The sequence below is a fragment of the Sciurus vulgaris genome (genome assembly GCF_902686455.1).
Source record: "Sciurus vulgaris genome assembly, chromosome: 16".
Taxonomy (NCBI): Eukaryota; Metazoa; Chordata; class Mammalia; order Rodentia; family Sciuridae; genus Sciurus; species Sciurus vulgaris.
This window is the reverse complement of record NC_136477.1, coordinates 29,440,187-29,466,593: the sequence shown is the minus strand read 5'-3', so window position 1 is coordinate 29,466,593 and position 26,407 is coordinate 29,440,187. Positions and strand designations below refer to the sequence as shown.

The 26,407-nt window shown below is 38.2% G+C and overlaps 1 protein-coding gene across 20 annotated transcripts in view; it reads left to right on the top strand.

Annotated features, from left to right (window-relative positions):
* ARPP21 (cAMP regulated phosphoprotein 21) overlaps positions 1–26,407 on the top strand; it is a 148,138-nt gene that overhangs the window by 18,952 nt on the left and 102,779 nt on the right. For all 20 annotated transcript variants that reach the window (XR_013760017.1, XR_013760018.1, XR_013760019.1 and 17 more), the window contains exons 2-3: positions 23,949–24,125; positions 25,846–26,012. Coding sequence is in view for 16 of the 20 variants with exons in the window: in XM_079115900.1 (XP_078972026.1) it covers positions 25,884–26,012 (129 nt within the window). In the remaining 4 variants the exon portion in view is untranslated. The remainder of the gene's footprint in view (positions 1–23,948; positions 24,126–25,845; positions 26,013–26,407) is intronic.

The window sequence follows — 26,407 nt, the reverse complement described above, 5'->3', positions numbered from 1 at the left end:
CAGCACCACCAAAACAAAACAAGGACAGTTAAAAACAAATACATCTATGATGCTAACTATGTGGGAGGTACTCTTCCGAGTGTGTCTGAATAGAAGAGTGTTTAATTCTCTCAGTTTTCCATGAGATGGGGAGTCATTATTTCTATTTACAGACAAGGAAACTGAGACACAGAGACATCTAATAATAACTTGTTCAGAATTAGTGGTGGAGTCTGACTTTTGACTCCGGATGCCCAACTTCAGAGTTAACCACTACCCAACACTTTCTCTGTTTTTCTTTAGTCTATCTTGTCTCCTATCACAGCAGACTGAGACCTTTGTTACCATTGTATTTCAGTGTGCATAGAACCCACCATCCCTGAGAAAATTCGTAGACCCTAGTGCAGAGCTGACCTTGTACCAGTTGGGCAGTGCACTCAGATGCTAGTGTTGGAATCACATAGAATGCTACTGCATCTGCCAGTGTGGGCACACCTATGGGTAGAGCTGTGGAGAGGGCCAACGGAAATGCCCTGTGGTACTGGCATGTGCTCTTGTGGAGGCCCAGGAGTTGGCAAGCCCTACAGTGTGGCATTTTCTGCCCTGCATGTGCTTACACCTTAGAGAACCAGGAAGCTGTTCTCCTGTCAGTCAGAGCCGACCATCCGCTGGTTAAAAAAGAAACTTGTCCTAGAGGAAGCTACTCATAGAATGTCGCTGATGACCTGTGAGCCGTCATCTGATCACCCTGGGTGAGCAGAGAAAGATGGGATGGAAAATGTGGAGAAGCATCCATCTGCTCATCCTTTCTCTGATTTGCCTTGTAGACGTGATGGGGTGAAATAAGGATGGAATCTAAATCTTAAAAGTAGAGGAATTCTCTCTCTCTCTCTCTCTCTCTCTCTCTCTCTCTCTCTCTCTCTCTCTCTCTCTCTCTCTCTCTCTCTCTCTCGTTCCAAGGCAAAACAGTTCCTTTACTTATTGGACTTTGGTGATGTTTCCGCAGAAATTCTTTTTGGTTTGTTTGTTGGATTCAGAGATAGACAACTCAATCCTTAATAACAGCTGTGGGTTGAGGTTGTGCTGAATTAGGGTCTGCTTCAATCCTCAAAGTCATTTCCCAGCCTGAATCCTAGCATGGTGGTCAAGGTGAGACACTATGAACCCTAGAAACAGTCCTTTCCCAGATGGGGTGATGTTTTGGCTTTGAACTAGAGGTCATGTATCCATTTTAGAGTGACAGGGATTTTGAGAAGATTGCTACAAAAGCAAGTACTGAAGATACATTTTTGTCTTTCAGAGGGATGGCTAAAACAACTCCAATTGGTGTTTCTGACTGCATAGTAGACACCATACTCTTATGGTAAAAGGTGTAGTTATTGTGTAGTTTGGGGTCTTTCTGTCATAAATCACCATGGCTATCAGGGGTAAATTCACTTCTTGGTGAACACATTCCAGATGCATAAATTGAAGGAAGTGGACAGAGCACGGGATTTCAAAACTGTGTGTTAAGGATTTCAGTGCCATTTGACCTTGGCAAGGACTTGATCCTCTCTGAATCTCAGTTTTCTTTCCTTCCTTCCCATCTTTCCTTCCTTCATGTCCTTCCTCCCTTCTTTATTATGCATGAACCATAAGTTGTAATTGAGAATTAAAACATTATGTATAAAGTGTTCTTTCCTTTTGGCATTTGGCACATAAAATATATATGAAAACATGGTAGCTATCATTTTTGTGCTATGGATTTATGTTTCTTGTGTTCCCATTGAATTAAATACGAACAGCTATGGGAATTTGTGGTTATCATTCTCTAGATACTAACTTTGTGATTCCCTTTGAAAACGTGATGTACACTCTCATTATCCCTTGGCTACAAAGCATGCTCCCAAGTTTCTTCTGGTGACGTATCTAGAAGACTTGTGAAGAAGTAATTTAGTTTTGAGCTTAATTCCAATACAAGCATAGAGGTGCATATATTCTATAAAATGAATGCTTTAAGTAGCTGCCTTTTGGATAGGTCCTTTTCTAATCTGGTCGCTCTTTGGTCCCAGGCTCTGGTGGCTGGATGTGTGCTGTGCTGAATTCTGGGAGTAAGCGAACAAATGTTAGTCTCCCGTAGGATGCGTGGTGAGAGATGAAGCACCAGCCAGTCTTCCGCAGCTGGGAAGAGCAATTAGCAGCTTCATGAATTAGGGTCTTGTTTACACTGTTGTCCAAGATAATCATTTGTTTGTTTTAACTAAGATGCTCTATCTTCATCAGAAGCATCAATCCTCATATTTAAATGATAAGGTCTCTGAATCTCATGATAATGTTTGGATTTCATAGTGGGAACCCATCAAAGCCCATATTTTCTCTTGCTGACTTTGGTAATTGAGACATTAGTTATGTATATTCCATTTCTTTTCTTCAAGCAGATATGAAAATGTGATGTGATCTAGTCCAACAACTTTTTCTCTGACACAAGACCATCTTAAGAAATACTTTTGATGTGAAATCCCAGGATGCAAACACATGCATGTGAACAAACACACCCATAAACACGCATATAGATATGAAATAATTATTTTACAAAGCAAGTCAGAGCTTTATCATGGGTAATGTCTTCTGATGCTCATGTATTCTGTTTGAGTTGATTTCATGCTACTACATGCATTCTACTCCCTTCTGTGTTCTATTAATTTCACTGAAATTATAGCCAATTATTCCACTTCATGACTTACTAACAAGACACACCTAAAGTTTGAAATATAGCAATCTACATATAAATTCACTTACTTTATCTTATCTCTCAGATCTGTAGAAAGGAGCCCATCTGGCATGACTGTATCATTTTGATCTTCATCTGCATGTGATCTTAATGCAATGATCTGAATATAGTGTTCTTTCCCTGAGTAAATCCCAGTCAGTACTCTTTGGAGATGAGAATTACATCTAATCACTCAGTAACCACTTACTGCTGATTCAAATAATTTATTTTGGAAATCATAGGTATTAGTATAATTAAACTATAGGTATATAGTTTAATTAAACCATATTCACTTGTCTCAGAAAGGGATTACTGGCAAAAGGTGGTCAGTGACTACCTAAAAGGTGTTTCGCTGATACGAGTTGTATTCTTTATGTAATTGTAGCATACAAACTCAGATTATTTTATTTATGCTTTTAAAACCTATTTTAGAGAAGAAGAAAAGGCCATTTTAGAATATAATACTATAAATATAATCAATTGGTCAATATCTTAAACTATTGGAAAATTGATATGCCTTTCCTGTTTTAGATGATTAGAAGACATTCATAGAATAAATTTAATTTTTAGGAATGCTTCTTAATTTTTAATTATGTCCCAGACACCTTCATATCCTTGAGCTAGAAATAAGCAAAGCATCATCCCTGTCCTTGAGGAACTTAAAGCTTGACGCTGAGTTAATTTCAGGGCTCTGTGACCGGTGCTGAGGTGGAGATGTGTACCCTTATAGGAGCATCAATATGAACCCAAAGGAACTGACCATGGGGAGTGGGTGGATAACTAGGAGACTTGTCAGGGAAGAGGTAACTCCTAAATCTCATTATGTTGAGATTTAATACCCAGGTCTTAAGCAGTGATCTGTCACAAGTTGTAAGATGAATTTCTTACCCAAAAAAGAAGCCTTCAGAGAATGGAGGTGGCTAGGATGTGGTTCTACCTGGTGCAGAGCTTCCTGTTTCATACCTAAAGAACTATCTGGTTCGGGAGCAGCTCAGTCAGGAGACTATGGATGCAGGATGACGCCTGGGCGCGTAAAGATTCACGTAAGTTCTTGTAATAAAAACATCAGAGAGCTGTTTTGTGACAAGTGTCACAGGTGTGCATTGCACCATCTGCTGGCATAGGGAGAGCATGAGACGCATTGCCAGGGGCCCGAGCAGTGTTCTAGCCCTGACAAGCCTAGCTGGCATCTTTCTCAGGGATTCTCAGGTTATGGATCCCGACTTTTTTTCTTTTTTCCTTTTTGACTGTGTGTAATGCAAGAGGTGGTTTAATAAATAGTAGTGAGTTACCACCTTTAACTGACCAAAATTATTTTAAATATTTGCACTAAAATGATTTTTTTTCATTTTCTTCAGTGAATACAAGTGGTTAAGTCTATTCACACCTATGGAGTAGAGGGAACAAATGACATCTTTAAATAGTTTTGGCTCAGTCATCAGAGGATGGCGTCTTGTCCCACATCTCTCTGTGCTTACTCTTGGCTTCGACTTCTGACTCTGATCTGATCCTTTTAAATGTGAGCAGTCTGAACTCTGATTCTGCCCTGCTGCCACATACATACCCTGGGGGTTCACCCTCAATTGAACACCTTGGTCCTTTGCTCTGTTAAATCATAGTGGATATTGACTATAGCCTGTGCCATTTGGATCTGCACTATACCATCCAAGGAGAAAAATTGGGGACAGAGAGCCATACTTGGACTCTCAGGGAGGGCAGGAGAGTGGCTGCTTCTAACTCTTCAGTGTGTGTAACAACAGGTTAAGATAATGACTAACTTCACGCTCAAAGTTCTGAATGGATAATTGTCAGACCCCAATGGAGAATTGCTAGCCCTTAACTAAGGATTTTGAGTAAATGTTCCTGTTCTTATTTGTAGGGCAGTACTCTCTTCATATTATTGGATGAGAGTTTTTCTTCCTATTTTCTTCTTTTATCATACACAAGTCTAATTTAAATATTATTTCCTTGAAAATTAGCAAGCAACCTGAAGAGATTTGTTTGGAATTCTTTGTTTAGAGCACTTACTGAAAACAAAGAAATAAGTACTTGGAAAACTAAATTGATGAACTCCTTGGTTGTAGCAGATTGTATGTTTCTTTTTTTTTAAACATGTAGTGAATTATTTTTATTAAGGCAACATTCTTAGAAAATACAATTCTGAGTTGTGTTCCACCTAATGGTTAAAGGAAGAAATAAGAACTTTTTCATAGTTCTGAATATTATATCCCTTAACAAAATATGTTTGATCCCCTAAAATCTAATCAAAATTTTACAAGAATTGCAGATTGTCCATTTCTTGAAAGCAGGTGCTAGACTGTCTTTGTACCCTTTATACTTCCGAGTACAGGGTCTTGCATCAAATAGGAGTTGAATAAGTAATTGCTTATCAACTCCAGTGGTATTATGAAGGCCCAATTACACACATGAGCACATGCACATGAAATAGCTGGACAATTAAAGTCATATCCTCCAACAGACCAGATGTTTTACCTGTCCCATTTACATATGAATCTTCTCAGCCCTATAAAACATCAAATACAGAATAGAATCTAATATTCTCTTATGGATCCATTGCTGCACATGAAAATCAGTTATTGAACTGCACTCATGAGAAGGATGACTCATGATACTAACACTTCAACACCTCGAGGTGTATCCACAGAGAGAAATCATGAGTGAATAATGGGACACAATGAGGGAAAGAGATAAAGTGACTATGAGTTCTTAGCAGGAAAGCCCATTGAGTCCTGCTCAGCAGTGGGAGCATGATGCTCTTATAATTATTTAGGCTGTTCCTTTACTAGCATTTTGCAGAAGTTGTGTACGTGCTCTGAAAGGAATATTGAAACTTGAAAGTGAATGCAACATAGAGAAATAAGAACATTTGTAAATTTCTTATAATAGATTATAAGATTCAAAAAAACTACATTATCCTGTCCTAATTGAGCTTTTTATGTCCTACCTCCTCCCCAAAAGAGTATTTTAGGGAGTCAATAATAATGCATATATGCATATTTTCCAGCAGAAATTGAGGCAGAGTTGGTGCCTTTTGACAAGTTGTATGATCTTGGGAAGTTTCTTGACTTCACTGAGTTTGGGTTATCCTATGTGTATAAGAGAAACAGTGAAAAATAACTAATTGTGAAAGGTTGTGAGTGACGAAATGAGATAACATATAAGCTGATTAACATTTTATAGGTACTAATATATTATGATATCTTGAATTTCTACTAGGTGTCAGACATAGTATTAGCTGCTGGTGATTTTGAGATTTAAATTGGAGATGTAATTTTTGGAGATGACTGCAAATAGCCATACTTAAATTTGGGGTTTGAGTTTAAGTAGTATTATAGTGCCCTCTGTGAGTTAGAAGTAAAGCAAGTAAAACAAACAAACAAACAAAACAAAACAGAATCACCTGTCATGTGTAGATGAGAATTCACAACTTTGGAGTTTGTGTGTGTGTGTGTGTGTGTGTGTGTGTGTGTGTGTGTGTGTGTGAGAGAGAGAGAGAGAGAGAGAGAGAGAGAGAGAGAGAGAGAGAGAGAATTAAATGTGGTTACATATGAATCAATAACCAGAGTTACTTATGGACAAACAAGTGCATACTGTGTACATGTTTTAATAGCTTTACAAATATTGCAAGATTAGCAGAAGTGATGAGATAGAAGGGGTTTGAAAGGTGATTTAGAGGAGGTGGAGGTGGTTTAAAGAAAAGCAGTGATTCCTAACATGGATTTTATTGTCATTTCAAAGTGTTTTTAGCCTGTCTCTTGGTGTTGCAGGAAACAGGCTGAAAACAGCAGACCCTGAACTAGAGTTTAGAGTGCAGGATGTTTACTAAGGAGAGTTTTTGGGATCAACACCTTGGAGGGGCAGGGAGACCAGTGAGATGGGGATTAGGAAAAGGTGAGCTACAATTCAGGTCAAAAGATGAGGACAGCCTCTGCCAACCTCACAGGGACCTCTGCAGCTAGATTTCTTTTTTTTAATTTTTATTTTTTTAGTTGTAGATTGACACAATACCTTTATTTTATTTATTTATTTTTATGTGGTGCTGAGGATCGAACCCAGTGCCTCAAACGTGCTAGGCAAGCACTCTAGCCCTAAGCCACAACCCAAGCCCTGCAGCTAGACTTAACATGGGTTTCATTGTCACTGGGCTTCAGAGTGTTCCATGTAAGACTGAGATGGCCAGGCCGTACAGGCCTCGCTTGAAGAGTTACGGGGTTATTAGATGTGGACTGCTCCAGGAAGGGATGTGGCATGAGGTGATACAGCTCTAGCAGCTGGGGACAACAAGTCCTCAAAGGAGATTGCTGCCCAACACCTGAAGTCTCCTGGGAAGGTAAAAAATTAATACCAGATAGTCCGTGATGCCCTAGCACAGATATATTTCAACCCCATTGTTGTATGAAACTTGTCATGCATCACTCCTAGGGATAAAAATCTTCATTAGCTGTTGGTCAGTTTTTCCAAAGAACCTATGCTCTATAAGAGTTCTCACGTCTCTCACATTATCCCCAGAAATAATAACCAATTACCTACAAATCAGGGTCTCTCCCACCTGGACTGAATCATCTGACAATGACTTAATCCCAAAGAACTTTTTATTATGGAAATTTTTAAAACATGTACAAAACGGAGATAAATGTATGCATCACAGAGTGTCAATATTTTGGCCCTTCTTGTTCCAGAAGAATTTTTAATAGCATAAGGTACAGCCTCCGTGTTGATCAGAGACAGAACCGGAAGGGTGTGCTCTCTGAGTGGGGTGAGATTTCACGATGTTTGAAGTCATGAATGTCTCTTAATAGCACTGACGTGACTGCAGTTGAAGCTGTCAGAGCTGTGATTCTGGGAAGTGGCATGCCCACCCCCACAGTGCCACGGCCACCGCTCACATTTCCACTGTCATAGTTGGCTGTGGGAATTGGATTTGAACTTGGACTGTGTGCTGTTTCAATGTCCCATAGCACCCAAAAAGGCCATGCACCAAGTCACAGACCAAGAAAGGTGCTGGGCATCTAAGGTGTTTGCTTCAGTTTTATAATTTTGCTATATCATTGAGGGGCATTCTCTGGAACTTGGTGAGCATGAGAGTCACCTGACCAGCCTCCTAGGGTCTTGGCAATTTTTTTTTTTCAGTCCAATATAAAACCAAAAATCAAAATTTCTGTTTAGGAAAAGAGTATCTGAGGGAAATTATAAATATCTGAAGCAGTGTTTGGGATCTAACTAGAACCTTGCTACTTGAACATCTAAATCACTTCTGACTCCCTACAATTCAGGTCCACTGATGACTCTGTCAAAGCACTGGGGATACCCTCCCAAGTCCTGTTAGACTATGTCTTCACTGGGCTCTGTCCTCAGTGTGAAAGGCCCTGGCATGCCTAGGAGTGAATCAGCAGTCCACTTCACCCTTGTGGAATGAGCAGGACTTTGTTGGTTGTTTGACTCTGGAGCAGGTGGTGGTGGGGGTTGCGGCTGTTGCATTTCCTCTTTGAGGTGGGGGCTCAGCTGTTTCCTTGGTCACGCGCCCCTAGTAAGTGCCTGGAGGAGGCAGGAGGCCAAGAATACAGCTGAGACTTGAGCTGCAGCCAAGTCCCAGCAGCTGCTACTCTGTTCTCGGACCTGGAACCGACTCCAGGCTGCTATGTGGCCTGATCTGGCATTTGGGGAGGGGCCTCAGAGGAGTGTCACTTGCATATTCTGAGTGACTTAACGCACCTGCTACTGTGTGTGTGTGTGTGTGTGTGTGTGTGTGTGTAGCCTAATTTAAATGACACTTTTGTGACATTCAAATTATTTGAAAAATTTTAGATCGCTGAAAATAACAAAAACTTTCACTCCTTTGGAGTGAATGGATTTGTAGATCTTTTGAAGGAATTCTTTTTAAAGTAAATCTTAGGCTGTATCTTAACTCAGAATGTATAAGTTTAATATAAACATGACTTAGTTTATGTTTGTTCACATATGCATGAAAGCAATTGGGAACAGAATCCAAGTTTTGGTGTGACCTATGCATATAGACATGCCATTTTGGACAATATGTTGCCCTTAGCCTAAGCTTATTTTTAAAAATGTGCTAATGACACAATAAACCTCTCAAATCAGATGATGAGAATTTATATTCTGAAGTTAAAAAAATTGAGGTGGGAAATTATGAACTCTATAAATACCTGCAGAATCAGTGTTCACTTAGATATACACACATCTATGCATCTATTTCTACATAGCAAAAGTTAATCACTTTTAAAATGACTTACCATAGAGTTGCTTTGTGTAATATAAACAAATCCATTTAAAGATAAGAAATTTTATCAGGTATTTGGGATTTAGCGATTTCCTTTATTGGAGAAACAAGAAAAGGATTCTCTGGGTAAATATCACACATGTTCATGAAAGAATCCTCCCATTCAAAATCTCTGCTACTGCTGAAAAGCTACCTAATGAACTACTCAGCTCTTCATGAAACTGCTCATGCCTCCATGATTCTCCTAGAGGGTGAATGCAGAATACATGAAGGTATTCAGTTTCTCCTGTTCATTAATAGTATGGAAAGGAAAAAGGATAGGATGCATGTGTTATGTTTTCTAAAATAGCCAGAGATGGTGCAACTGATCTCTGCCTTTCTCCTCAGACCCTTAGCTCCAACCTTTCCACTCAAGGAACAGTGGCTAGAGGCAGAAGCTGATTAAAAGTGACAAACCTATTTGGGGCTTCTCCGTAAAGTAGATTAATATACAATATATATGAAGAATGCCACAAATGATTACAGTTGTCACTTATGTACCGTTCCCTGTATTCAAACAGAAGGGAATTTAATTTCTTCTTAACAAAGTCCCCTCCACCCCACAAAACTGCTTATTTTACCTGAAAATTGTTGATAAGCTCTGTACAGAGGAAAGTAAGCTTAGGAAAAAATATTCAAGGCAGCAGTTCCATCCTTGAATTATTAAGCATCCTTGAATGATTAAGAAATTTTAGCTCAGTCATACCTGCAATTATTCTTGACTTCGTTTTTAATGAATTTGAGTTGTTTTGATTTTGATATTTAGTCCAAGCACAGAGCATATTTTATGAGAATTTAAATGTTTATTTAATTAGTCTTGAGATTCTTTTGGCACTTTATCGAATTATGGAGTTGTGTAGGGTATTTTCCCTTAGTTTTGTCTTTGACATGTGGGTATAATATGCCTTTTCAGAGACTAAATTCCTTGCATTGTACATTTGATTAAATGTGAATATTCTTTACTGATAGTTTTATTAACAAATCTTTGCATTGTCTTTCCTTTCTCATTTTCTGATGAAGTTGAATAATTACACTGCAACCACAATCTTGCTCCTCCACTGTGTGATTAATGCTGCAAATAGGCATATTGAATTCATTCGTTATTTTTTTGTCTATTTTTAATCTTTTATGGCTAAAAAGGTAAACAGTTTCATTTGAAAAGCCTTGGAAAGACATATACCTGTGACCTCAACTCTCCGCTCTGAAGCCCTTGACATGACTTGCCCCTGATGTCACTTGTCTTGCCTTTGTTATTTACTTACAGGCATGTTGTGACTGTTATCCTTCTTCATTCCAAAAGTATATGGAGGAGTATAGCTCAATGGTAGAAGCCATGCTTGGTATGCGCAAAGCTCTGGTTTCAGACCTCAGTGCAAAAAAAAAAAAAGAAAAAAGTGTATGTATAAAGTTGAAGTTCTGGAACCAGTCCGTCAGAATTTGAACTCTGCTCCCATCCCTTCCTAGAGTTAAAGTTTGATAAGATAATTACTGTCTCTTTGACTTACCATCTTCCATCCTAAAACTGGATTATTTTGTACTCCCTATTTATATTAGCATTTAACTTTATTTTTATGTGAAACCTCACATTGTATCAGAGTAAAGCTAGCTTTATTTACCAGTGTGATTTATGGCAGTGATAATGATAATGATGGTTGGTAACTAATTGTTTGGAAATGAGATCACAGTGGTTTTACATTCTGATTAGGCACCATAATCTCACGATTGGTTAAATTTATCTATTAATTCATTAAATAAGTAATTTATCAAAGAATTACCAAATATTAGACACTCTATTAGGTGTTTCAGTACTCTAAAAATAATAAAACTTGTTTTTCAATAACTTCTGTGAGAAAAGCATAAATAATATTCAGGTTCTTTCTAAAGAAGTGGCAACTTTTGTTTTTTTTTTTTTTGCAATGACCATTGGAAATCACTCTCCATGTATTCCTTTGCTCACTTCTTCATGTATTGTGGAGAGGTATTGAATTAAAAGAAGAGAAAAAAACTTGGAACTTTCCTTCTAGTTAATTAAAGGAGCATTTGATCTTTCTGAAATAGGATTATAATGCATGCCAATTTGCAGTAAAAATTTTGCAATAGTATTCATATAGCATCACTCCAAAATAATACATTTTGAACGTCATCAGTGTAGCAGACTTTTGGACAATAAGTACAATCTTGAACAGACACTGATTTTAAAAAGAAGATCTTTATAGCCTGGGACCCTACCAGCTTAGCAGTTGGGTACCTTGTCTGTCAAATTCAACATCACCTGCAGCACTTTCTTTCTGAAATAAACAAAACAAGACAAACAACAAAAAAAGGAACTCATCAGCTCATCAAGTTAATTGGTCAAAGGCAAAGCACGAATTTCCTTCCCAAGAGATGGACAATGTCCATCAGAAACCTTTGCTATTTTTCATTGCAAGGCATCTCTGACTTTGTTTTTAAAGGAAAGCTATATTAATAAATAGTATATTTATTGTACCATATATTAAAAAACATCTAGATAACTATATATATATGCATATATATATGTACATTTCTATGTATATGTATGCATAGGAACTTGTTTGTGAAAAAAAGGTTATATTAAGATGTCTAGAGACTACACAGGCCATGGTGATGAATATGATATCAGTAGCTTATTATTGCCAGGTAGAAAAAAATCTTTTACTCTAGTGTTTAAGAAAAGGCCTGTCCTGCAATTACTTTTCAAAAGCTTCTAGAGACATGCCTAAAAAGTTCAATTACATTTTTAAGAAATAAAACAGAAACAGCAAACAGAGTAAATTTACAATTTATTTGTATATATAACCTTGGGGATAAAAAGAAAATATATGAAACATTGCACCATAATACCTTATAAGAGGTTTCCTAAATTTTCTAGCCAATTCCTAATAATGTTTCCATGTTAAAAACTCTGCAACAAAACCCAGGTCACTCGACCAGCCACATGAAGAAAACAAAACAGATCATAAGGTAAATTTCGCTTAAATTAGAGCATTTTTAAAAGGAAATGTGTTCCGAAATTGGTTTATTGAATGCACAAGTGAGTGTCAGAACAAGTAGGACACATTTAGATGGACAGCATTTATTTTCAGTTCTGTAGGTAGTCGTAAGCTTCCTTTCTTTGGGATCCCAGTGGATTGCCAGTGGACCCCATAGCCAATGTGTTCTGCAGACTGGCTACTCTTCCCCTCGCTTCTGCCAGGGTCTCTGAAGTTTAGAGCAATCTTGACCTCATCTGGACATGGTATTTCTGGTCATGTTCAAGCCCCAGAAGAGCAGTCAGGTCACAGAGTGACCTGCAGGGAGCCAGCACTTTCAGAATTGAAAATGGAACCCTCCAGGCTATAAGGATAGTTTTGGCCACACAAGATTTCAAGTACCTGGGATCCTACATTTGTACATTTGCAAATAGCCTGGATTCAGATTACACAAATCACTTACACACATACAAATGTTTAAAATTAGGATACCAAATAATGTCTTGTGAGGCTAAAAGTTGTCATTTATGTAAACATGAATAGGATTATTTGGAACTTTTAGATTCAAATTCCTCCTCATGTCCTCATGCAGATGACTTCTGAGAGCCACAAGATCTTATTGCATTCTTATCTTCTTTATATCTTCTTCCCTTTTTTCCTGAAACAAAAATCTGTTCAAAGCATAGAGCACGTTTTCCTATATACTGAACTATAATAAATACAGGGCAATGCTATTTCCATCATACCCTTTATCTATAATTATAAAGTATTCTCTCTGCTAGGTACTAGTAAAATGTCCTGAATGATTTGTCATTTTCATAGTTTTATATGTACTTGTGAGAAATAAATTATTATAGGCCTCATCACAAATTTCTCCCAATTTTCCATATCCCATTTTTATATATTACTTTTAAAAGTCGTCCATTCATTCGTTCCTTTTTTCTTTTCCTCTGTCCTTTTTGTCATTGTAAATAAAGTTATGATTTTTTATCATCATACAACTTTTCTTCACATTTAGGCCTTGGACTTTGTATTAAGGATTCCATATCCAATAACAAAAAGAGATTCTGCTCCAGAAAATGCCTTGCTATACATTATGAATGCAACTACTGACTTTTCTTATCTATGTTAAAAATCTTGAAGGTTTTACAAATAAGCCATTAGCTCAAAAACTGAGTACTGCATATCATATAAGATTGACAGATATTTCATATCTGTGAAGTATCAAATCATAAATTTAATTCTTTGCTAGATAATCTCACCCTGGAATTTTCCATGTCTGTAGCCTGGATACACACTCCCACAAACTTTTAACAATGACACTTTCTTATGTTTCTGTTCTTTGGTGTAATAAGAGATACTCGACTCCACTTCCAGAGATCAGGTTGTCTCCTTGGTTGCAGGGATGCCACATCACATTTGATTTTTAAGAGCAAGGTCGACAGACATTAGAAAGATTGAAATGCGTGACCTAGCTTCCTGTGGATTCCCCCCCCCCCCCCGGAAATGTCAGTTTGCATTGGGTTCATCAGGAGTTTTCTTCTATTAAAGTCTCTGAAAAGTAAGTGCATTTCAAGAATCTTTTGTCTTTTCTTGTTACATGTGTACGAAACCAAAAGACCCTTCTAAGCCCTTATCTTAGGCATTATGGAATCCACGAATTAAAACTCCAAACCTTCAACTTCATCATCAGGAATCTCCAGGGAATTCTTGAACACAACTTACCCCTATTCCTTCAGTGGTCTTGGGACTATTCAGTTTTTGGACTGTACACCTAAATCCAGACTTGACCTTGTGCTTTCTGATGTCAACAGTACTTTCTGCCAGTTCCTTCGTTTAGAATGGTAGGAGAAACTGTTTTCTCCCTCTTCCTTTTGTTAACTCACAGAATTTTGAGGGACACGAGGGGAGGGCAGCCCTGGGGATTGAATCCAGGGGCACTGAACCACTGAGCAATAGACAGGGCCTCATTAAGTTACTAAGGCTGGCTTTGAACTTGTGATCCCCCTGCCTCAAACTCTGGGTAGCTGGGATTACAGGCATGCACCCCCACACCAGGCAAGCTGTTATAAAATGTGAATGGTTGGTATTAATTAGTTGAACATATGGAGAACTGCAAAGAAGCAAACATCATTTTCCTTACTTCCACTTATTCAGGACTGCAGGATATGGCTGGAAAGTTTGCACAGAGGAGAGTCCATTAGGCAGATGACATTCACCTGCAATGCTTTTTTAGTTTTGAATGCAACCAACTCTTTCATTGTCCTTTCAAGCAAGAATGTATGAATTTAAAAAAACACATAAAGTCAGGCATGGGGCAGGGAAGGAATGGCATCTTTATGGCCAATCATCCATTTTAGGCAGAGGGGGCATATGACTACAATTCTGACGTTGAAGGGCATAGGTGAACCTACTTCAATCTATAGCCCCTGTCTCTCAACCACACTTCCTGTAGGTTACTATCCAAACAGGGCATCTGAGTATGGCCACAGATGACCTCAGAGCCCAAGAACTTCCCAACACAAACAGATGCACATGAGTTCGGATGTCTTCAATAGGAAATTATCTTCTGGGAAAACTATGGGCATACTGCAAAAACACAGATTCTTCTCCAAATGTGTTGTAAGGTTGTTGAAAATGCTTTCTTCGAAGGGACATATCTATTTGTTCTCTCAGTAAACTGGTGTAGATTGAGTTCCTACTCTGTGTGAAGCAGCACATACACACCTTGCTGTCCAGGGAAATTAATCTAGTGCTGACATTCCTCATCTGGAAGATCTCTTTAGAATGCTTATATTTAAACATGACCCAAACCCTTGATGTTTAGCAATAAAAGGTTTAGGGACATTCTGTATATTTGGTTTCTGTTTTATTCTACTAGATTCTCTGTTAGTCTTCTCTCTAAAGGTGCATGACTCCTTTCACTTCCCAGCTGCTTTCCTTGTCTTCTGAGAAAGAACATCCAATGGGACACTTCTATCACCCTTCCTTAAATACTGGAGGTCCTGAACTAGACCCTTCTTCCTTTAATACATTGGCACCGGTTCTGTGTTCTGAGGTAGTTGTGTTGTGTACTGCTCATCTCTTCCTCCCATCCCCCTCCTCCTTCTCCCTCTCTTCCAACCAGGGCTTGAACCCAGGGGTGCTTCACCACTGAGTTACATTCCCAGCCCTTCGTCTCGCTAAATTGCTTGGGGACTCGCTAAATTGCTGAGGCTGGCTTTGAACTTGCAATCCTCCTGCCTCAGCCTCTAGAGTCCTTGGATTATGGACGTGTGCCACAGTCCCCAGTTGAATAAGCTTATAGAAGTTTGTGAGGAAAATTCCATCACAATGTTACTTACCCACCAGGATAAATAAATAGGCCAATGTTGAATGTTTCCATTAATATTTCAAGCGCACTTTCTTACAAAAGGTCTGAGGATAATAAGGTTCCTTTATTAAACACTTAGGTTACGGTCTAGCAAATGTGTTGCGCGCAGCACCTCAGCTTCTTGCTTTTCATGACGGTGTTTGCAGTGGTATCAACATGTAACTTTGTGTGGCATTCTTTCAGGCAGTGTGGAGGGAAAAGAAACACACGAGAGCAAGGAAGAGAGTTCCAGGAGTTAAGAAGGCAGAGCAGACAGGCGTGATGCGCATGTGTAATGGGTGTGATGCGCATGTGTAATCCGGTGCCTTTTGAGCAACATTGCACGGAAGCCAGTGCACTTCAACCTGAGTGGACGGGTGACGCCCAGGTGGGCCCCCTGTGAGAAAGAGCACTCAGAGAAAGTTCATGAAGCAACTGACAAGAGCGCAACAAGGAAGGAAGGAGAAGTGCTGCTTATAGGAAATATTTTCACCCAGAGGTATGAACAGGGCCCAGATGTCTGGGCAGTTTAATTATATATAATCCAGCGTGCAGTCGATCGATACCATCCCTCGCGCGCGCACGTACCTTCAGGCTCAGAGAACTTTCATCCCGGGGTTCTGCACCCTCCTTTTATCCTTAATGATAATATCTTTTCCGTTGACCCTATTTTCTGTTAGTTCTATCCATTAGCTTTCTTTGATGGTTTTTTAAAAATAACCACCAAGAAGACTTTGAGGAAACTTAAGTCTAACCTTGGCAGTGATATATATTGTTTGCATTATATGCTTTAATCCTCGGGATTGCTTTGCTCTCAAGTACCTTCAAGTGTTGACTTCTCTTGTCAGTTTAGTAGCTCCTTCAGCTGCCAAGCACACTCTCTTTCCTTTATCAGTTCCTATCTAGGGACACAAAATATTCCACAGAGTAGGTGCCCATTAAATAGGCTTCAGCTCTTATTTATATTATTTTATTTTATTTTTAGATACTGGGAATTGAACCCAGAGGTGCTTAACCACCGAGCCACATCCCCAGTACTTTTTTAATTTTATTTTTTAAATGTTGAGATAGGGTCTCACTAAGTTGTTCAGGGCCTCCCTAATTCGCTGAGGCTGACCTTGTACTTCCAGTCCTCCTGGCTGGGTCTCCCAACTCACTGGGATTACAAACATGTGCCACCAGCCTGGCTTCCGCTCTCTTTTCAATGGATAGGCCTAATATCACAGAACTTAGTGAGACCAAGGCATTTTGAGATCTATGCGAACAGAAACATGTCATGGTTTTGCCATGGAGTAACTTCTGGTGGCTATTCGTTAAATTTAAGGGAAAATTTAATCCTTGCCACATTGATTAATAGATCTCGCAGTGATGGAATATCTGGTGTTTAGGTGCAGAAAGCAAAAACATAGTGAAGTGACCCAGACATTACTGACTGGGCCACAGATAAAGTGTGGCTCCTCCTTTCATTCACTTAGCCAACAAATCCTACTCTATGCCAGGCACCATTTGGTGCTTAATTCAGAGGTAGACAAAACAGGCAAAAATCCCCATGGTTGTGTGGCTTACATAGTAGGAGGGAGAGAGTGTTTTTCACTACTTAGAATTCGTTACTTTGTTAAAGAGTGACTCATCTGCCTTGCTGAGCCCCAAGGGGATCCAGTGATTGAAGGAGCCATCAGCCAGCTGACTTTACACTCTAGAGACAGGGCAAGCAGGCAGCTTTCTGCCTTCCTCACCATAGGCTAGTGACAAATAAATGCAGTTGATGTGGGGATAAAATGTAATAACTATGTAAAGCACTTGATCCAAAATTTCCCACGTAGTAAGCACTCAATAAAAGGTAGTTGTTCTTTATTGGTATGGTTGCTGAATTTTGTAGAAAGAGCTTCCTATCTAGATGTTAGCACAAAATTATAGCCTCCAGCTACCGGATGTAACTAGAAGCTCTCTCTGAGTTTCTGTGGCATCCCACACGCTCTGCTTGGGATGGCAGCATACATCCATTTCCGCTAAACACTCTCTGCCCTCACTCTCCCTCCCTTTTTGGGAGTAGAGCACACCTCCTACCTCACTCTTCTCCAATTATAAATCCTTTCCACCTACATTTTGCTTTTTTATTTTGGGGAAATGTCCTTCCGTTTCTTTGGTCCTTGGGAAAATCCTTTGATTGTTTTTGCTGTGCGGGGGGAGCACAAACAATTCAAACTTCTGTGCTGATTCCTTTAGATTAGGTGTAACAGTAATGAATTTGTTAATAGTAGTTCTGAAAAGGCAACTGAAAGACATGACATATGCATTTATGGTACCAAATACTGATAGGTATTAGGATACACTTAGGATGATGTAGGGAAAACAGAGACCTTCAGAATCCTCAGATTTTCCCTAATTTATATATATATGACCATTTCAAAAATCCAACAAAATAGCGATTCATCAGTTTTTCTTAACTTTTATTCATTTTATCTAAATGTCTCTTCCTTTATTCTTTTCTGTTGAAGAAGGTTTTAATAACTCCAACATTTAGCTCCCAATCTGGCTCCTATGACTGCATTACCTTTGCTAAGTTTCATTGTTTTGTAATGACAGATGCCTTTTTTACTTCTTGTAGAAATGAAGGAAAAAAGAGTTCATGTCAGACATGCTGATTATTTTTAAAATTAATTTTTCTCCTCCCTCTTAAAAATGCCTCTCCCCTTTGTGATGAATTTGATATTTTTGAACCCTTTAAACCCGAGTGGAAGACATGAGTTTTGTGATGAATCTTTGTTCTATCCCAGGATATATCCAGCATAAAGAATTGAAAATAAGTAAAGGATTATTTCCTTGGCATCCAGATAAAAAGAAAAATCTTTAAAAAATTGTGTTAAGTGAATTGAACTGAATTTATATTGCCAAAGTTCAAATCCAACAAGAGTATCATTTCAGGGCATCATTACCTCTTCCCATCTCTACAATAGTGCTCCTTGGTATAGGAAATAACAGTGCAGGGAAACTGAGAGAAATATCCAGAATAAATGTATAACTTGATGGGATTCCTGTAAGATCTAACTATCAAAGAACATTTTTGTTTTAGCAGAGTCATAGGGCATCATCTACAAGATCCCAGATGCATTGGTAAATTCTTGGGAAATTTGTTTTTGTTATATTTAGGAGACAAGGGCTACTGCTTAACTCCAAAATCCTGTTGTATTTTTTTTTTTTTCTCTTCAAAGATTAGGGAGATGTTCATTTCTCAGTGTTACATTGATCTGGCACCAAGATAGATTCTAGTTAATTATTTCATATTAAAAAATGAACATGACTTTCTACAAAACCTGAGCATGTTCTATCTGGGAATCACATAGCTATGTGGTTTTCTGCGTGGCCTCTGGAAAGACAGGCACTGTGAGTTCTGGGTGTGGAAAGAGGAAATTGGGCAGATAGCAGACATTTTTAGAGCATTCTGATGGCTATGGTGTGTGGGTTTTCAGGATTTTCAGAGACAGACTGAGCAAATGTCTGGAGGCCCAAATAGTCCATGAAATTTTGGGAAAGAAACACACATGCCATTATCAAAAGCTATGTTCATGGAGTCTCTGTTCTGTATTTGTGAGCTGATTCTCAGGGAGAGAAGATAGTGGTCCAGTGAAAACGAATGTGTGGATCTCTCTTGCAGCATCTTGAAAATTGATTATTTCTATGAGGTAAACATGGTCTAGATTTCTAATAGAACCATCATTAAAGGATAAGGATTTGTGAAGAGCTCTGGCCTTCAGTCAAAATGATCTTGTTTTTGACCCAGCTTTGCCACCACAGGGTGGTGGATCTTGTCCAAGTCATCGTATTTGACATCAGCTACACTAGCTGGTCTCAAGGTTCTTTGCATCTTTCCATGTGTCCTTTCACTCTTTTTTAAAGCTCATACCTGGTCAGAGGTTGATGATCACACTCAACATTTGGATAAATCATGGCTAGACTCTTAGTAGAATGAGGCTGGAAATGTAAGGTGATGATTAGAATGCATGGATTATGGAAGTTGAGGCCATTTAAAAAATCCTTGGACTAATACCAGTGGTCATTCAGTCAAACTAAAATCGGCATCAGCCTCAGTGCCATCGAAGATAGTCATGCATTACCTTGTTACACGGCATTAGGACTATTGACCCCAGTCTCTCAGTTGCTGAATTTGATATAATTTTTTTATTTGCATTAAAAATATATATGTATGTATACACACACACACACACAAACACACAAAGATTGGATAAGTCATAACAAAACTACCAGTCAGGAGCTCCTTTGCATCTGTCTCACCCAGATAAATGATAGCTTGATATTTGTACTGCCTCCAGCTATGTCCAGAGTAAGTCATGGACAAAATAATGTATAGAGTGGATAGTGTTTATTATCCTCTCTTGGCGAGGCACATTAGCCCCATATGCATTGACTCCAACTGAGGTGCAAATATTCTCTGAACTATGTATTTTCCCTACTTAATCTCTGATCTTGTAGGGTCCACATTATGTGGATAATTAGCAAAGCTTATCTTATCAAAGACAAGGCTGCTAAGAAAATGATGCAACTTATTGGGTACTTATGCAGTCAAGTACTAACCAGGGCAGTCTACATCCACAGAAGTAGTCTGTATATGTATGTGCCATCCATATATCAGAGGAGATTTTATAAAGCAGAATACCAGTTTTCCCTCTTGTACTATCATTTGTTGGCCTTGATCTTTTGGAGCATATATTGATTTGTTTATTTTTTATTCATGTCATATTCAGGAAGAAAGAAAAAAAATTTCAAAGGGAGGGAGATTGTGTTATTTGACCTGAATATCATGTCTTACTGTAAAATGTCTTTGTACTTGTTAGAAAGAATGAAGAAATAAAACACTGGCACATGACCTTTTGGCTTTAGATGTTTTCATTGACATCAGACCTCCTTAGTTTTGAAGCATTCATATAATCTTGGCCCTGCTCTTCTGTACAATGCTTTTGTCATTGTTGGAATCCTGCTAAATATTGACCTATGTGATTTTTCTATTCAGGTTTATACAATGAAAGGGGAAAAAAAAAATGAAATTCTACATGTGAGCTACTCTGTGTTTTTAAACTGCTCAATTCTCTGACTAAACTTACACCAGAATACTTATATAAAGTAGTCAAGTTTCCTAAAATCCTTTGATAGTATTCCTTTTTATTTTTTATTTATTTTTTGAGTATTGGAGATGGAACCTAGAGCCTTGTGCATGCTAAGCAAGCACTCTACCACTGAACTACATGCCCAGTCCAACATCTGTTTTCTTAAAGGAAGGATTTTTTTCTAGATTCTTCCTTCAAAGTGATTTTCTGGCTATTTTGTTATTTGCGTGATGACTCAAGAGTCTTATGGAATATTTGTGTATTTGTTTGATCAAAAAAAGTTTCATAAAAGGTAGAGTTCATGGTTGAGTGTTTCTTAAACATGTATTGAAAGATTAATTTTTCTTTAGGAAATTAATTTATGTAAAAATTTCTCCTTAATGTTTTTTGATACCTTGCTAAAGATAGGATCTTTGCGGTCCTTGCTACTTTCATTTCTGAAGGAATTACATTTCCTTATTGTCTTTTTTCTTCCCTTTAAACTTAATTTTACAGGTTGAAAATCTTTTTTTAAACATTAGCGAAATAAGTGTTTTGAGAATGGGTGCTGTTCTGGTTTATACGGTTCTGCAGTGTTTATGTGAAAAATTGAAAACTACTGTCACTGCAATATGCAGTAGCTTTCATTTGCAGAACTGTGACCAGCTAAAAAAGAAGAAAGAATACTTAAAAGAAAAACTTTTCAGTAGTCCAAGTAAGTAGATCTCCACTGTGTGGTTTTGTCATAAAGTACCTATGCAAATTGGGGATGAGATTAGTCATCTCTGTGTTAATTTTTAATGTAAGTATTGTGTAGAAAGTGACTAATGAATTGACTCTCACAACTCACAAGTAGAAGTCAGCCTTAATTTCCCATTTAGATACACGCTGAGAACTAAATTCCTGCTGGAATTTGAATCAAATCCTGATCTTGCTTTGCCTACGTGGCAGCACAGTGATTAAAATACAATATAGGCACAAAAGTAGGACGCGTTTTGTCGGTGGTAATAACAGAATATTTGGTGCTTTGCACTGAATCTTCCTCTTTTCCTCTTTATCTCATCCCCACAATCTTAATTGCTGTTATGTTCAACTCTAAAGCACGCTAAGGAAATAAGACACAGCATAAGTATAATGAGAAATGTTAATTGTTTTACTCATTCTCTTCATTGTAGATTGCCAATAGCATTTTTGATCAATTTCCTACGGCTTCTTTTGAAAACTATATTTGGTTTTTATCAAATAATAACCCCCAAATTATAGTTAAAATGACATTGCTGTTGACGGAATTACAGTAACTTTTGTTTTGCGTATTTGTATATTGTCTCCTCCCCTTTTCATCCTTCCAACCCTAAAAAATTTAAATTTGGTAAGAATATTTATTAACAAAACCTTGCGGAAAAAATATTCATTAAATATAGTTTGGGTCCTTCGTGAAAATGAGAGACGGTGGAACAAATGGCGATTAAATGGCTGTGGAAGGGTGGGGCTCGTTTGGTGAACAGAATGCTGGAGTAGGGCTGGTTTCCTGGCAAGGCTTTCTTAGCAAAGAGAACAATTTTAATCAGTTACAAAAATATTTGTGATCCATATGTTCCTCTCTGCTCACTCCCATATGCCCATATTCTCTTTTATCTTGGTAGATGATGACTTTATGATTCAGGCATGCAAGAATAATACCTCGCTGACTTTAGAGCTCAGTGCTATTTCAAACCCTGTCCTGGTAATTACGCACACATATATACCCAGGCTGTTAGTGCTTTGGAGTTAGTTATGTGAATATCAGTTTGTTCTTTCTTTGTGGAGAGAATTAAATCTTGCATCCTCCTACTGAAGCTGGAATAATGAATCTAAGGCTAAGATTTCAAACTGCATTGTCATTCACCTGCTGGATTAAATGCCACTGTACAAATATGAGAGTCAGAAAGAGAAGGCAAAGGGGTTGTGATGCCTGTTGATAGCTTCATTCGACTTGGGAAAAGGAAAACAGAATCCAAAAAGCATTTGGTAATTCCATTGATTGCTGATGTTTATTTTAAGAAAAAAGTAGATGATGGGCTTGTGAGTTAAATAGATCCTAATTTTAAGACACGGTGACTTCTATTTAATAGTGAGTGTCATTTATAGTATCCAAGTAGTCAAAATTGAAAATATTCCAACTACTGTTGACTCGTAATCCATTTTGTTCTAAATGCATGTTTGCTTATCTTTTAATAGCTATATGATAGAACAAAAGATGCATGTTTTAAAGACAAATTGTCCATCTTGATAAAGCATAAATAAATCCAGAAATTATTACCTTTATGATTGTATTTTCAACAGCTGTTTGCCTCTTGCACAATAAATGGCTTTGTAATCCAGTGTTGTTGTTAGAACGGACACAGTAAAATCCTGTGAGGAACCAGCCATGCTCATTTAAACTTGTGGGAAGTGGCAAGGAGGAGAAAGAGAGGGTTTCCAAACCTCAAACTAAATAACGGGGTGGGGGGTTAGTTAGGGTTTTCACAGACGGGCATAGGATGGAAGAGGTGTGCATGCCGTTGGCAGTTAGCGGGTGTGCACCCAAGTCGTTACAGCAAGAGGAAAGAGATACGGGTTGGTTTTGGCAAACAGTATTAGGAGCCTATCTCTGTGTTTACATTCAAGCTGTCTTTGCCGTTGCTCCTGTAGGAGTTGTGAGCAAAAGAAAGTGCATATTATAGCATGTATTGTTTTCAACAGATTTGGAGTTTGCAAATCTTCGAATCCCTCTGACAGTGTTTCTTTGCTGTCAAACAGAATGCCCAGTTGGCGGAGCAATCCTAATGGGGAGGGAGGGGTGTGGATAGACTGTTCACCACGCAACCGGGATATCAGGAATTCTTCCCGAACTGTAAATGTAGTAAAAAGAGCTCTCTCAGCCATGCCCGTTAGGAAAGTTTTCTTTCTTCCCTTAAAAACAAACAAACAAAACTTTATAGACAATGCTTCATTAATTCAAAACTTTTAAATATGCTTCATTAAGGTAACTTTCACAAAGAATCACAGAAACAGAATTAAAGTATATCATATTAATCTAGAATTAAGACAAAGACTTTGGTTACAAAAGGAGGCAAGACCATTGCTCATAGGTGATCTTGATTCTCATTGAGGCAAACACACAAGCTTGTTATTTTTTTTTTTTATTTTTTATTTTTTTTTTAAATACAAAGTGCGAGATTTCACTAAAAAAGGTTAAAATTGAAGTGAGTAATCTTCAGTGCATAATGCAATTGTTAATTTTAGCTCCTTGCGTGGGTGCCGCTCTGACTTGAACAGCCGGCTGTAGCCTTCATTAGAGAAGAAGCAGGCAGCTTGAGACAGGTGGAGCTGGATCAAGCTGTGAACGTGATTTGCTGGAAGCTGGTCATTAGTGTTAGAAAACCAGTCTTATTTATTTTGTCCTTCACCCTACCATGATTATTGCAATTATTATTATTTACTTTTCGTCTTTTTTCAGGTTGACGATGATGCGTCAAACTGTGTAAGGGAACTGCACAGAGATGGGCATTCTGAACTGTTAATGGGGACATGGGACGCCAGTTGCCTCTGATCACTTGTGTGGATTTTCCCGGTGTAGAACGACAGAAGCCGCTAGTAAGTCACCAAGACCTACAGCAGGAATTCTGCGTGAAAGGTAAAGGTCCTCTCTGACTGTAACCTCATCTGTATTTTACTATTATGACATAAATGTGCCTGTTCATGTGGAATATTTCACTGAATGTAACCTCAGTAGTCAGGATCAGTATCAGAGACTCGTTTGGCTTGTATTTTGGAAAATTAGAGCTCAATATGTTCACTCCATTTTTAAATCTGGTCATGATCTGTTTTTTATACTGAAATGCTCTGAAAGATGAGTTAGAGCAACAAAAGTTTCTCCTCCCCCTACTCAATACACTGAGAAACAAGCTGTTTGCCACTGGGAAACAAAACTTTTAATTTGTTAACCACACATACTGAGTGCCAGTAAAATATGAGAAATCTGTCAAAATGCACCAGATCCTAAAACCTTCCCAAACTTGAAAGCATTGATCACTAGTCACTTACAGACTCAAACCACTGTCCTTTAGGAAAACTTTTCCTTTTACATTCCCATAATCCTTTGCCAAATAAGCCTGTGTATTTTAAAGATATCATTACATCCCATCTGTTCTGTCATGGTAGATTTTAGCAAATTTGCAATAAAAATTGCTGTGTTATAGATTTTTCTTATACTTCCTATTTCCAGTTTGGAAAAAAAAAGTCACTGAATTAGTAAATGGCAATTTAACACTCTCAGAGAAACATCAAAACACTGAATTGTCCCATACTAATTATAACTGGACAGTCGTTACTTCAGAATTTTTATGAAAAAATAACTTTCTCGGCAACAGCCTCTTTCTCTCTCTCCACCTTTCCTTCCTCTTTTCCTCTTCCTTCTTTCCCTCCTTCCTTCCTTCTTTTTTCTTTTCTTTCCCTTTCCCATTGCTTAAAAAATGAGGAAGTAAGTGCTAAATTATTCATGAGCCTCATCTGACAACACTTCAGAAGGGGAAGTGTCAGGGGTTTTATGGAGGTAGGGAGGAAAAAAATAATAACAGGCTTTAACTTTGAAAAGCGATTTCCAGTGTCTGTGTACTAGACTCCTGTGAGCTTGGAGTAGTGGAGTTGAGTCTCGATAGCTTCATTAGAGCTGCCTGCCAGACTTCCTCTGCAGGATCTTGCAGCACCAGCACTGACAGGAACTTGGGAGAGGGCTTATGCTTTTAATAATGTAGCTGTCAGTTTGAAGCCTGGAAATATTGACCCTAAAAGGTTTATTGCCAAAATTAGATCCCATATTTATACTGAATTATTACCTCTTCAGTTGATTTTTGCCCCTTGTAGAGTATACTATATACTTTGTACTAGGTAAGTGAGTCTGTGGTTGAAACTTGAAAATAATTTTTGAGTCATTTTAGAGATGCTGTAGAATATATTCCCACCTCTTGACCCAGAAGTTGAAGTTTAGCTATTCAAGAGTTGGAGAACTATTCTCATTTCCGTCCTCCACTTTGTAGTAGGGCACAGGCTTTGGTAGTTGTGTGGGAGTTATGTGTTTCCATCTAAGATTAGTGGATCTGTTTTGATGGCAAGGTGTATTCACAAGTGTGCTTGCATGTGTGCGGAAGGGTGTGCATGGGGCAACCGCATCTGCCTCTTATGTATGCATCGGGTACTTGATTTCATCTCATTTTATTCTCCTTTCCATATAAAATTGATGGGAATGCCTGAGTTGCTCATTTGAATTTGAATACAAAGGGAGAAAAGAAATATCTCAACAACAAGTCAATACTTTAGCTGCACTGACGATATTTTCCGATATTTTAACCTCCTAGGGCATCAAACCTTGTTATTTTAATTTGCATCTGGGAGAATGTCTGAGCAAGGAGACCTGAACCAGGCAATAGTGGAGGAAGGGAGGAATGAGCAGGAGACAGCCGCTCCAGAGAATGGCATAGTGAAATCAGAAAGTCTGGATGAAGAAGAGAAATTGGAATTGCAGGTAAGCCTGGAGAGACCCTGATCATACCACTGGGTGTTTTTTTCCTTCCTTCTTTTCTAAAATACCTGGAAGATCTCTTCTTTCTTCTTCTTCTTCTTCTCCTTTCTTCTTTAAGAGTTTGACTAGTTAAATGATTCGAAAATCTTTAACCCTAATTGTCTCCCTTTCCAATTATGAATCATTTTTTTCTTGATTGAACCATACTCTGAGATGCTTTTTGAAATGAAAAATATCTAAGGAATATATTTAATTTTTGAATTTGCACACATCATCCCAGGACCATTTGCTAGACCATTTTGAATGACACCTGCAGGGCCTCTCCAGAGACACCTTTGGGCTATCTGAGTTTTAAAAGTGAGCTTGCTATTCCATGGAAAGATGAAGACTTAATGCAT